General features: G+C 44.9%; 2 protein-coding genes across 2 annotated transcripts in view; one reads left to right on the top strand and one right to left on the bottom strand.

The window, feature by feature from the left end:
- Positions 1–8,126, top strand: part of LOC135378525 (sulfhydryl oxidase 2-like) — a 78,509-nt gene extending 70,383 nt beyond the window's left edge. The window contains exon 12 of the mRNA XM_064611578.1: positions 8,034–8,126. The gene's annotated coding sequence lies outside the window, so the exon portion shown is untranslated. The remainder of the gene's footprint in view (positions 1–8,033) is intronic.
- Positions 6,251–7,075, bottom strand: LOC135381053 (uncharacterized). The gene has a single exon (XM_064612528.1). The coding sequence runs from the start codon at positions 7,073–7,075 to the stop codon at positions 6,251–6,253; it is 825 nt and encodes a 274-aa protein (XP_064468598.1).
- Positions 8,127–12,861: the final 4,735 nt, after the last annotated feature.

Raw genomic sequence — 12,861 nt, 5'->3', positions numbered from 1 at the left:
CCTTTTCGTTCCAGCTTAAGCCACAGTGACCGGAATCTGCTGCAGAGATGTGAAGCTTTGTTGCTCAGTCGCTGAATGTCGCTGAACCAAAGAAACTAATTTGTGGAACAGATAGGGAACTAGCCAAGGCGAGCTCCATCTAGGGAGAAAGTCAACGACGACGGTGGCATTCCTTGAGCTTGAGGAAACGAGAGCACACACGAAGAAGTAGACAGAACGAGCCTCGAAACCAGCAATCAAAACCAGCAGCTGGTTTTGAGCCTCGTCCTGTCTACTTCTTCGTGTGTCCTCTCGTTCCCTCAAGCTCAAGGTATGGCACCTTCGTCGAACCTTGACCAGCTCCCTTGCCTGTTCATCCTTATTTCACAAAGTGAATCCCTGGCGCTGGCAGGGATTCGGTTTTTCGTGAATTAATTGTTGATTAATGTGTGGAATTAACGAAATGCTATCAACAGGGTACAGTGTGCAGAAGGAAATCAGATCACAGTACGTAAATGTATTTGTTGTATGTGGTTACAGTATTAACTCGAAGCCTTAGTGGCATCGTTCCTTGTGTGAGCGCGCACAAAGCACAGGCCGTGCTGTATGGCTTCTTGAATCAACAGACGCTGTTTAACTAGAATAAACCTCTGTTTCGTCTGAGCTACTGGATATATCACACTGGCGACGAGTGAGGTCTATGATATCCACGAAAGGTTCACTTGCTGACTTCGACGATACGTCCTGGTCTAAATGTATCGAAGATGTCAAGTTATTTTTCCAGATTTACTGTATGGACGACCTGGTCCAGAAGAGTGCACATCTTCTCACTCGGCGTGGGGCGGATACTATCATAGCAGCCAGTTCACCGGTGTTGACACCTCAACGGTTACAAGATGCATTACTTGAATAATTTCGTTCTGCTTCAACACCACTTTGAACTCAGAACGTCAGAATTGCTCAGTCGCTCCAGTTTCCATCAGCGCGAGCAGCATCCTGGCGAATCGATTACAGACGACTATGGCATTTCATATCCTATTACACCCAACAGTTGCTTATGATCCATGCATATCTGGGCCCGCTTGCACGGAACTGTTTCAGAGAAATACTCAACGAGTTTTCGCCCAAGCATTAGTGCACTGCTGTGCACTGAGTAAAATATTCGTCGAGTATTTCGCTAGAGGGCGAGAGCTGACAGTTTCGGTTAGAAACAGTTTCGTGCAACTCGCCTGCCAGCGGCATGCTCATATGAAAGCGTGTACTGCAGGAGAACTTTCTTTTTTCTAATTGTGTATGGTGACTCTCGGTTTTTCCTTAGAGTCCATGAAGCGTATGCTAGCGATGGCTCAGAACCGAAGTCGTTGCATTTTGACAAGTGCCGCAAGGTGAGGCATTGCAGGATAAGTGAAGGGGACCTGCTTCGTCGAAATGTGCAGCTTATGACAAAAAGTTTACGAAACAGGGCACTGGCGTATTTCTTCATCAGGGCGGGCCCTTGCTAGCTACCACGAAGAGGTCGAATAAGAAGCGGGTGACCGGCAGTTATGCCCCTCTCTCAGTATGTGTGACCGCACCTCTTTGCTGCTAGGGTTTCGTTCCAATGGAGAAATGCTACACCCCTGTATTACGTAAACTTTCCTATCAAGCTGTACCACCTCTTGAGACGATGACAACAGTTCCCTAAGGGCAGTCCATGCGTGCCGCCGTTGGAAACCTCATGTCCAAATTGCATTCTTGTTCACTAAACAGTACAGTTGTTCTGCTATGGAGGCTCTTCCTGGCAAAATGGTGTCGTCAAAACTGACCACCCCAAAGAATGATTGCAGCTCCTTCTTGTTCCGAACCTCAGGAGCGTGTAGAATCGAGTGAATTTTGCTTTGGTCGGGCGCATACCAGACTCCTCTATCCCAAGAAATCCACGCTGTCTGCAGCAATTTTTCAGTAATTGAACGTTAACTGCATGAACGGAGCCAGGACTGCACTGCATGACAGACCCAGTAGCACACACATTTGCAGCCCCGAATAACAAAATTGAGAATACCAACCAGATCAGCAGACTGTCCTGACGCAACGGACTGCATAGAGTGGGGAGAAAACTGTGAAACTAGTTATCTAAGCAAACTCTACATCAGTTGTTTCTAAGGTGTTGCTGCGGTGTTTCCATCTTTCCCTTTTATATATTCTGTGGTGGAGGAAAGGGGAAGCGGAGCGCGTTAGGCACTTGATTGGCACTTTTTTGCAATTGCGCTAAAACAGATATGCTACAACTAAACGGCAGTTGTTACACGTCATGATTTCTGGTGCACATGCGATTGATGCCATAACATGGCTACCGCATCAGAGAATGTCCGCTGCCGCTCCTATCCTGCAACCATGGCGAAGATGAATGACCGCAATTGTATTGTAAGTCACCGCAGTCTATATGTATTGTGCCCCGACCCCGAGGTACTGCAAAGTTTATATTGGGAGCTCTACGAGAATGGATGAAAATACGCCCACTCGAAGAGACAGAGTTGCAAACCTCGGCATGGCACAGTATTCCATCAGCCTTTCACAGATTCGGCTAGCGAGTAATAATGCAAACCATAGTAGGCACAGCGACGGGAGACACACACGCACAGGTTATTTGTTTATGGGTAGAGTACGAACTGTCGCAATGAAACACCCCAATCACCGCCATGAGAGTAATGTTTTGTTGGACTACACAGCGTTAAATAAACAGGCAGTTCCCAATGTTTCAGCAAAATTTGTGGACTAAAGCTACCTTGGCAGTGGTACGTCAGTTCACGCAGTCCATTAGACTTAGGGGAGTTGATCGGGGACTGGCCGATTGAACTAAAGCGATGAGCGCTCGTAATCTTGGTCTTATTTCTTATGGACATTGCGGCTCCTTCCACATATAACTGTACTTCCCCCTTTTAACACACAAAGACACGCTTGCATATTTTGTCTGGTTTTATGCACTGTTTTGGAGTACACGGCTCCTCGATGTGACAACCAATAGCCCTGTTGATGAACAAGGAGACGTAGAGACAAGAATAATTTATTCGCGTGAACACACTGAGCGAGGGGGGCGTGGTCTCAGATCACTCCTCCTCTTCATCGTTTTCAGGTTACAACATCTTCCCGCCCGGGACTTAGGTGCACCCTTCTAGCGGATAAATCTGTTGAACCGGACGACGTATGACGTTTCTATTTTCCATCCTCAATTGACATGTTCTTACAATGCCGTGTTTGCCATAGAAAACTTTTTCTATCCGGCACATTATCCATAGCATACGTGGCCCTTTGTCTTCCACTAGGACTACGTCACCCACCTGCACGCTGGGCTTTCGCTGACCTTTCTTCGTGAAAGCGCCTCTTAGCTCTTTCAAGTATTCTTTTCTCCATTTTTTCCACCATAGCCTTGTGGCTTGCTGCCTGAGATTCCAGGCTGCTATTAGGTCTTCATTAAAGACGTCACTGTTTGCTTGGGTGGAAGGCATGGTGGGTCGCTCACCAACGAGGCCTGCTGGTGTGAGAGGAAGAGGGCTTGCCGCGTCTGTGTACACGTACGTGAGTGGTCGATCGTTTAGAATACCTTCAATTTCCACGAGTATGGTCTGAAGCTCTTCTTTAGTCTACAGTTTTTCCAACGGCTTTTCGTAGAGCAGCTTTAATGCGTCTTACCAGCCTTTCATAGAACCCTCCCCACCAAAGTGCTCTTTCGACGATATATCTCCATCGTATTCGGTTTGTTGTTGTGAATTTCCGAACCGTGGGGTCGCGTATCATCAAGTTAATGTCCTTGTTGGCTCTTTTGAAGGACCTAGCGTTATCACTGTAGATAGTGGTACAGAATCCTCGGCGTGCGATGAATCGTCTAAACGCCTGCAGAAAGCTGTTTGCTGACGTGCTATCCACCATTTCCAGATGTACAGCCCTTGTGGTGGCACAAGTAAATAGTACAATGTAGTACCTCTTGGTCGATTCTTCTATTTCGTGGGCTCTTGCATAAAACGGGCCTGCGAAGTCCACTCCTATTGTTCTGAATGGAAGCTGCTGAGTAGTCAGGTCCTGAGGAAGTGGTGCACTTTCCGGTTTTATGGACCATGAGTTGTACCTTTCACACGTTACGCATCTTCGAAGTATTTTCTTTGTCTGCGTCTCCCTTGGATTACCCAAAACCTTGAACGTAAGCGTATCAAAGTGTCCCTGACGCCCGCGTGATACATCTTCTCGTGTATACGACGTATTAGTAACTCTGTGAAATATCCATTTTCGGGAAGAATTATTGGATGCTGCTCTTCGTAGGATGGTGGTGGTGGGTGGTGATAGGGCTTGCCGTTGTCGGCCTCACGTATGTGGGCAACGTCACGACTGACGCCCTGGGGGAATGTGCGTCCTGGGCCGACCTCTAAGGGAACTGTGCCGACATATGTCTGAAAGCGTCTGAGGAAAACCCAGGAAAAACCCCAGACAGCACAGCCGGTACCGGGATTCGAACCCGGGTACCTCCCAGTCTCGACGTGACATGGCCAGCACGCTAACCACTGAGCCACGGGAGCTGGTTTTCGTAGCTCTTCGTAGGAGCTTTCGTAGGAGCTCTTCGTAGGACATGTCGCTAGCGTGCATTCTGCCGTCCAATCGCCAGATTCCTTCTTCATCTTTGAAATGTCGGATACTTCGATACAACGGACTGTCTGCGGTGCCACTTCCTTCAAACAACTTCTTCTGTTCTCGCTTTATCCAGTACTTTTCTGCTTCTTCCAGTTCCTCTGCGCTTAATGTGCCCGATATTCTTTCTTTTGATATGCGCTTAATGAAACGAAATGATTGTGCTGTTACTCTTAGCAGCTTTTCGTAATCGCTGAAACGATTAATGTCAAATATGTCTTGTGTCTCATCATGATTCATGTCTGCCGAAAGTTGGACGGCTTGCACGGTTGATTTAGTGTATGTACCTTCCACACCTTCATCCCGCAAATCTTTCTTTTCGTTCGCTTGACTTGGCCAATGAGCCTCGTCTTCTAGCCATTGAGGCCCTTCCCACCATAATTTCGTCGACAACAGCGTTTTTGACTTTACTCCTCGAGTCAACAAATCACCCGGATTGTCTTGTGATCTTACATGTTTCCATGCATGCTTCGCAGTCACTTTTCAAATTTCTCGCACCCTGTTTGATACGAACACCTCTGCGGAGGTCTCGGAAGATATTTATTGCAATGCAATTGTAGAGTCTGTCCAACAGTAAACTTCATTCAACTTACTTTGAAAGTGCTGTTTTAAAGGGACTATCGCATCCGTCCCGGTCGATTCCGAAACTGTAGTGCCGTTTTACTCCGCGTTCATCACTGATAATAACGCCGAAAACCTGACGCGAATTGGTAGCGTTGTTCGTGTGCTGTTTGATATCAAACTTGGCAAGAGCAGACGACTCATTGCTCTCCGAGACTCCGGGATTCCCTCTCTGGAAAAGTCACACGGACGAGGCCAATCACTGCGCACCCTTTGACGCAGATGAGACCAATCACGGAGCGGCCGGAGGGACCTTGGTAGCCTTGGCGACCGACAGGCGGGCGGGCGAAGCGGGATGCTAGGGGACGGCGTCTTCTCTGTGATCGGCTCGCGGAATGTTGTTTCTGGTTAGCGTCGAATGTGTTCGTACAGCCAGCAGCGTAACGCCGTGTTTCACGCAACATGGTTACGTCTGCACTCACACTGGTAAGCGAAAGTCAGCCTTATTTACCGAGGACTTTTCACTTAGTATAGTGCGATACGAACACCAAGCAGACGGCCTCGGAGACAATCGCCTGCGCTGCGGTCCTATTCGTGTGCCTGGCTTACGTCATCATCGTGTTGGCTGCAGATGGAATGCGAACCTTTAAAACGTGTTTATGTAATATGTAAGATGTTTTCGGAAGGGAAATTTGGCAAAATTTACTCTGGAGCGGTGACGAACATTACCCTATCGGTATCATACATACGTTCCCGGATGCGATAGTCCTTTTAAATAGTCCAGCAGCTTCGCTGTAAGAGTTGCTCCTAGCCATTCGAGCCTTGCTAATGATAACGGCTTCAGAGGTGCAACTCGTGATCTGGCCATGAGTAATTGCTTTTTACAACTTAAATCGTCGTAATGTGTAACCATGTACGCTGCGCATTCGTATGCTGCTGGGCTCGCGTTCGAAAATATGTGCAGTTCAGTACGTAAGACCTTGCTGTGATTTCGTCGTCATACCATCTAGACATCGTGCTTTTACAGCTTTTCTACGTCTGTAAACCATTCAAGTCATCGCTCTTGTTGATTCTTCTGCGGGTGATCGTCCCATGAGATCTTTTTCCACAGACCATGCAGTAATATCTTTGCTGCAACAATTACGGGTGCTAACATCCCCAATGGATCATATATCCTTGCGACACGTTGTAGCACCATACGTTTGGTCCACAGTGACTCTTCGTTCATGTCTTTCACGCTATTCTCTGCAGATATATCGATCTCATCTTTTTCGACATTCCAGTTAAGTCCAAGTACCTTGATTTGCCCTTTTTCGCGTACTTGTCTGTTAGGTTCTTCTCCCTCGAAGTCACTTGCAAATAGCTGCATCAGATCCTTGGAGCTTGACGTCCATTTCCTTAATTCCATGTCAGCTGTACTAAATATCTCTCTTGCTTCTAAATAAACATTTCTTGCATCCTCATCACTGCTTCCTCCGATGATCACGTCGTCGACGTAAACAGATTTTTCCAACATCCGCACAGTGTCCGGAAACTTATCCTTCACGGACTGCAAGTGTGCTTTTATCGTCGCTGCTAGTAGAAACGTGCTCGAAGCAATTCCAAAGGTTACCCTTGTCATCCTCCATGTCTCCAATTTGTTATTTTCCGTAGTATATGGTATGTGCTCCCACCACAGCATACGAAGTGCACCTCTGTCTTCTTGTATGAGCATCCGCAGGAACGCCTCTTTCACGTCTGCAACAAGTGTTACTTTGTGTGTTCTGAAGTTGAGAAGAACCGGGACTATATCGGGGTTAAGGTTCGGCCCTGCATCCAGACAGTCGTTTACAGATGTCCTGGGTGTCTCAGCTGGTGAAGCGTCGAAAACGATCCTCATCTTGGTGGTTGTTCTGTCTTCCCGAATGACAGCCTGGGTGTGGCATGTAGTATACGAATTCACCGTTACTTGGACCGGCCTTGACCTTCTCTGCTACACCCGACGACAAATATTCCCTGATGGCTTTGTCATACCTTTCCAATAGGGTTGTGTCCTTCTGTAGCCTCTTTGTTAGCTGCAATAGGCGTTTGTGGGCCAAGTAATAATTATCCTCCAAAATGACCTCGTGCTTCCATGCAAGTCTCACTGCATATCGACCGTTTGAAGATTCGACTCGCATCTCTTTCTCTGAAACTGCTCCTCCAAAAGATCCGATGAACAGATTCTCCGTTCCCAATATTGGACATCTTAGTGCCTTGGACAATGACTTTGTAATGAATGACCTTTGGCTTAAAGTGTCCAGTAGTATCCTTGCTGGTTGCGTGCCTTGCCTTCCCTCTATTATCGCTGTAACGGTTTGAAGCAACACGCGTCTTGAAAGTTCACCTTTTCTTTTTCTTGCATCCCGTCTTTCGGATGCATGATATGCATGCTCTGTCGAACGCTCTTCTGCTCCCTCTTCTGTGCATCCGTGGTCCGTGTTCGGCGGTCTACTGTTTCTTGACTGACGTTCCAACTCGTCCGCTGACACCAATGATGATTGTGTTCTCCTGTTCCGGCACATGTTTGTAGCGTGTCCGCCTTTACATCTTTTACATTTAATTCTGCTGTTGCAAAACTTTGCTGAATGACTTTCTCTTGTGTATTCGAAGCAGCGTCGCTCTTCTTTGAGTTTCAGCATTTTAGCTTCGTACGTTAGCGATTTTTAGCACACTTCTGTTTTGTGGTTAGATTGACAGAGAATATGCATTTGCTGGTTGCGGTCATAGAAAACATAGAAACATATTTTTTCCTACAGCTCACATCACAGAGTCGCATTACGAAATTGATTCTTACCATTCTGTACTGTATATTTCAGGGAGGAGGTTGATCATGGTTTGACTATTGGCAAGCGATCAAGGTTGCAAGTTCTCTGCACGGACCAATATCTCTGCTCAAACGCGTACTCATCTTGTTCTGCAAATAAAAATCAAGATTTGCCTCCCACAATTACCTATATTTCTGCAGTTGCGTTACATACCATGGGCCACGTCTACAGCTTTTTTTGCCGTTATTAATCCTCTTGTCGTACATTTTAATCCCTATACCATGACATCTAATCCTTTTGCCATCCGAATTAATCATGCTTTCATTAATTTTAATCCCCATTTCACATAATTTAATCCATTTCTCATGAAATTTAATCCACGTGACTATGTGTGGGCTACGTGACTTTTTTTATTTGGGGACAATTCCCATGTCTACGGGTATCGCACATGTTTTTCATTCTTAATGTGGGTTTCTGCACTATAATGGGATACCGTGGGACTGTCAATCTGGATTATGGTATTGTGGGACTATTCCCATGTCTACGAGTTTTATCCATGGTTTTCATTACAAACGCGGGTCTCTGCGCTTTAATGGGCGCTCCGGGAATGCCAATCTGGATTATGATATTGTGGGACTATTTCCATGTGTGCGGGTATTCCGCATGCTTTTAATTAAACATGCCGGTTTCTGCACAGTAATGATATACTGTGGGACTGCCAATCGCAATTACGATATTATGGTACCATTCTCATGTCAATGGGTATTACCCATGCTTCTCATTAAAAACGTGGGTTGCTGCACTCTAATGGAATACTGTGGGGCTCTCTATCTGGATTACGACATAGTGGGACTATGCCGCTGTCTACGGGTATTACCCATGCTTCTAATTAAAACAGGGGTTTCTGCACTGTAATGGGATACTCTGGGACTGTCAATCTGGGTTGCGATATTGTGGGACTATTCCCATGTCTACGAGTATTACCCATGATTTTATTAAAAACGCGGGTTTCTACATTGTAATTGCACTGTAATGGGATACTGTGGTACTGTTGATCTTGATTACGATATCCTGTGTCTATAAGAGCGTCTACGAGTTTTCCGCATGCTTTTCATTAAACATGCGGGTTTCCGCACAGTAATGGGATACTGTGGGACTGTCAATCGCAATTACGATATTGTGGTACTATTCTCATGTCGATGGGTATTACCCATGCTTCTAATTAAAAACGCGGGTTTCGGTACTCTAATGGGATACTCTGGGACTGTGTATCTGGACTACGTTATTGTGGGACTATTCCCATGTGTGCGTGTATTACCCATGCTTTTCATTAAATATGCGGGTTTCTGCACTTTAACGGTGTACTGTGGGACTGTCGATCTTGATTACTATATCCTGGGGCTATAAGCATGTCTACGGGTAGTCCCCGTGCTTTTCATTAAAAACGTGGGTTTTTGCAGTCTGATGGGATACTGCGGGTCTGTCAATCTGGATTACAATAGTGTGGTACTATTCCCATGTCAATGGGTATTACCCATGCTTTTCATCAAAAACATGGGTTTCTGTACCATAATGTGATACTGTGGGACCGTGTATCTGGACTACGATATTGTGGGACTATTCCCATGTGTGCGGGCATTACCCATGCTTTTCATTAAATACTCAGGTTGCTGTACTGTGGGACCGTCGATCTTGATTACGATATCCTGGAACTATAAGCATGACAACGGGTATTCCCCGTGCTTTTCATTAAAAACGCGGATTTTTGCGCTCTAATGAGATACTGCGGGTCTCTCAATCTGGATTACGATAGTGTGGGAGTATTTCCACGTCTACTGGTCTTACCCATGCTTTTCATTCAAAATACGGGTTTCTGCACTGTAAGGGATACTGTGGGACTGTCTATGTGGATCACTGAATCCCAATACAGGGCAAAACCAGCATATTTAATGAAAAGCATGGGTAATACCCGCACGCATGGAAATAGTCCCACAATATCATAATCCAGTTTGGCAGTCCCGGAGTACTCATTAAAGCGCAGAGACCGCGTTTGTAATGAAAACCATGGGTAAAACTCGTAGACATGGGAATAGTCCCACAATACTATAATCCAGATTGACAGTCCCACAGTATCCCATTATGGTGCAGAAATCCACATTAATAATGAAAAACATGTGCAATACCCGTAGACATGGGAATTGTCCCAAAATACAAAAAAGTCACGTAGCCCACACATAGCCACGTGGATTAATTTTTTATTTTTTTATTTTATTTAGAAATACTGCCAGCCACCTCTTGGTGGCCAAAGCAGGTGTGGGCAATCAACAGTACACAAGAAGCCCATATACAAAGTATTCAAAGGATGCTGGAGCGCACAATATACACAAAGTAATCAAGTACCGAAAACAAGAGTCACAAGCAAGTCAATTAAGAACATTTCAATATATCGACGATTGGATTGCATAAGGCTTTCCCTTTATGAGGTCGAAAAATAATTTTAATCTGCTAATTTTTCGGCTTTCGGACAATGTTACTAACGCTGCTCGCTCATATAGAGGGCTTATAGAACCGTATCTGCGGAAGCAATTAAAAATAAAACGAAGGGCCTTTTTCTGTACACTTTCAAGTCTGTTAACGCGTGCTTTAAATTCCTTTTTAAAACCCATAACTTTGTGAAAGCCTTCCAGGTGACCCTGTCAATGTGTCTATCCCACCGTAAGTCACTAGAAATTGTGAGACCGATATACACATATTCATGGACGTAAGTAACTGGATGAACTTCAATTTCATAAACATAACGTAAAGGTGACTGTTGCCTTGTGATTGACATAACTGCACATTTGGAAATATTCAGGTACATTTGCCACGCCTTGCACCAATCGTGTATTGCGCGCAGAGCAATATTCAGGTTCTCCTGGTCTTTTGTACATGTTATTTCACTGAATATGACACAATCATCAGCAAACACAGAGATCTTCACAGGGACGTGGCGAACGATATCATTCATAAAGACAACGAACAACAAGGGCCCTAATACTGATCCTTGTGGAACCCCCGACGCTACTGAAGCCATACCTGACATATTCTGACCGAAAGTAACAAACTGAAGACGTGAACTTAAGTAGTCTTCTAACCAGGATAGAATTTTCGTATTGTTAAGAGCACCTCGATGTTTCATAATGAGTTTGGGATGTGACACCTTATCAAATGCCTTCCTAAAATCTAAAAAAATTACATCGGTTTGGCCTCTGTTATTAAATCTTATCGCTAAACTGTTAACAAAGTCAAGTAATTGTGTCACCGTTGATAATCTTTTGCGAAAACCGTGTTGCCTATCCGTAAAAAGGTGCACGCTATCTAAGTACGAGGAAATGTGACCATCTAAGATATGTTCAAATATCTTACAACAGTTGGATATCAGTGACACCGGCCGATAATTACTGGGATTTGACTTATTTTCAGTTTTCTGTAATGGCACCACCTTTGCTATCTTCCACTGATGTGGTACAAGACCGCCTTCCTTTGACTTATTGAAGATAATAACTAAAAATTTGCTTGTCCATTCCGCATATCTACGCAAGAATATATTTGGTATGTCGTCAGGCCATATCGCCTTTTTAATATCAACCTGGAGTAGAAGATTAAAAATACCTTCTTCTGTAAATACAAGGTCCGGCACTCCCGTTAACGGCGTGCTGACAAAACTAGGCGTGCTGACAAAATTAGGACATACTCCATTGCCGTCCGTAAACACAGAAGAGAAAAATGTATTAAACGTTCCGGCGATATATTTATGATCGGTTAACACTCGTCCGTCCAGTTCAACGCTATCGGTCCCCTCTAGGTTTAGGACAAATAAACCTCCAAAACTTGGAAGGGTTTTCTTTTAAAAACGTGTGCATAGTACCAATAAAGAAATTGTATTTGGCAACACACAACTTGTTTCGAAACTCGGACACCAATCACTGTAGGTTCGATTTCAGCCTTACATTATGCGATAGTCGAGCTCTCTTAATCCTTCTCTTAAGGTGAAGTATATTTATCGCGTTATCCAGGTATTTATTAATCGCGTAGTCTTCCTACGTTTAGGCACAAAGCGAGCAATGTAGCCGCCAAAAATTCTAGAAAAGCTAAGCCATAAAGAATTGACATCTGTTCCTGCCCTGTCACTGAACAGGACAAAGTCATCAAAGTTCAACTCAAGATAATCTAATACGCTCTCATCTTCGATTTTCCTGAAATATAAGACCGTTATTACTTTTGTTGACCTCGCCAAATGGCAACTGAGATTGAAGTGGAAAAAAACAGCCTTGTGGTCCGAAATACCTTCGCTAACCGTACAGCTAGTTTCCTGCTCTACTTTGTTATCACAAAGGAAGGCGAGGTCGAGAATAGAGGTGGAATCCCCTTGATAACGAGTCGGTTCTAAGACCATCTGGGTGAGATTCCAACTAAATGACATGTCGACTAAGACACTAGAGAAATAGGAACTGTGTGAATTAGGTGTCATACTTGTCCAATCAATATTTGGTGCATTAAAATCACCGGCAAGGATAATCGGTTTGTGACTCGGGAGATGACTGATATACCCAGATAGTCGATAAGCGGCTTCCTGATCTTGGGATGGCGGGATGTAGACCACACCTATTATGAAGGAGGGACTGCATGAATTCAGTTCCAGCCAGACCGACTCCGTATCTTCAATGTCGGGTAACCGAGGAAAAATTAAATTATTTTAATAACGATTGCAACGCCTCCGCCCCGGGTAGCCCTGTCCTTTCTTATAATCCTGTAAGAAGCCAGCACTATCTCAGAATCAGTTATGGCATCGTGCAACCAGGTTTCGGTTATGACAACGACATCAGGCTCATTAGACAAA

The sequence above is a fragment of the Ornithodoros turicata genome, chromosome 1 (assembly GCF_037126465.1).
Source record: "Ornithodoros turicata isolate Travis chromosome 1, ASM3712646v1, whole genome shotgun sequence".
Classification (NCBI taxonomy): domain Eukaryota; kingdom Metazoa; phylum Arthropoda; class Arachnida; order Ixodida; family Argasidae; genus Ornithodoros; species Ornithodoros turicata.
This window is presented reverse-complemented; position numbering and strand designations above follow the sequence as displayed.

Bases quoted from the DNA above. Each gene is read 5' to 3' on its own strand.
- LOC135381053 (XM_064612528.1), bottom strand. From the start codon at position 7,075: ATGAGGATCGTTTTCGACGCTTCACCAGCTGAGACACCCAGGACATCT.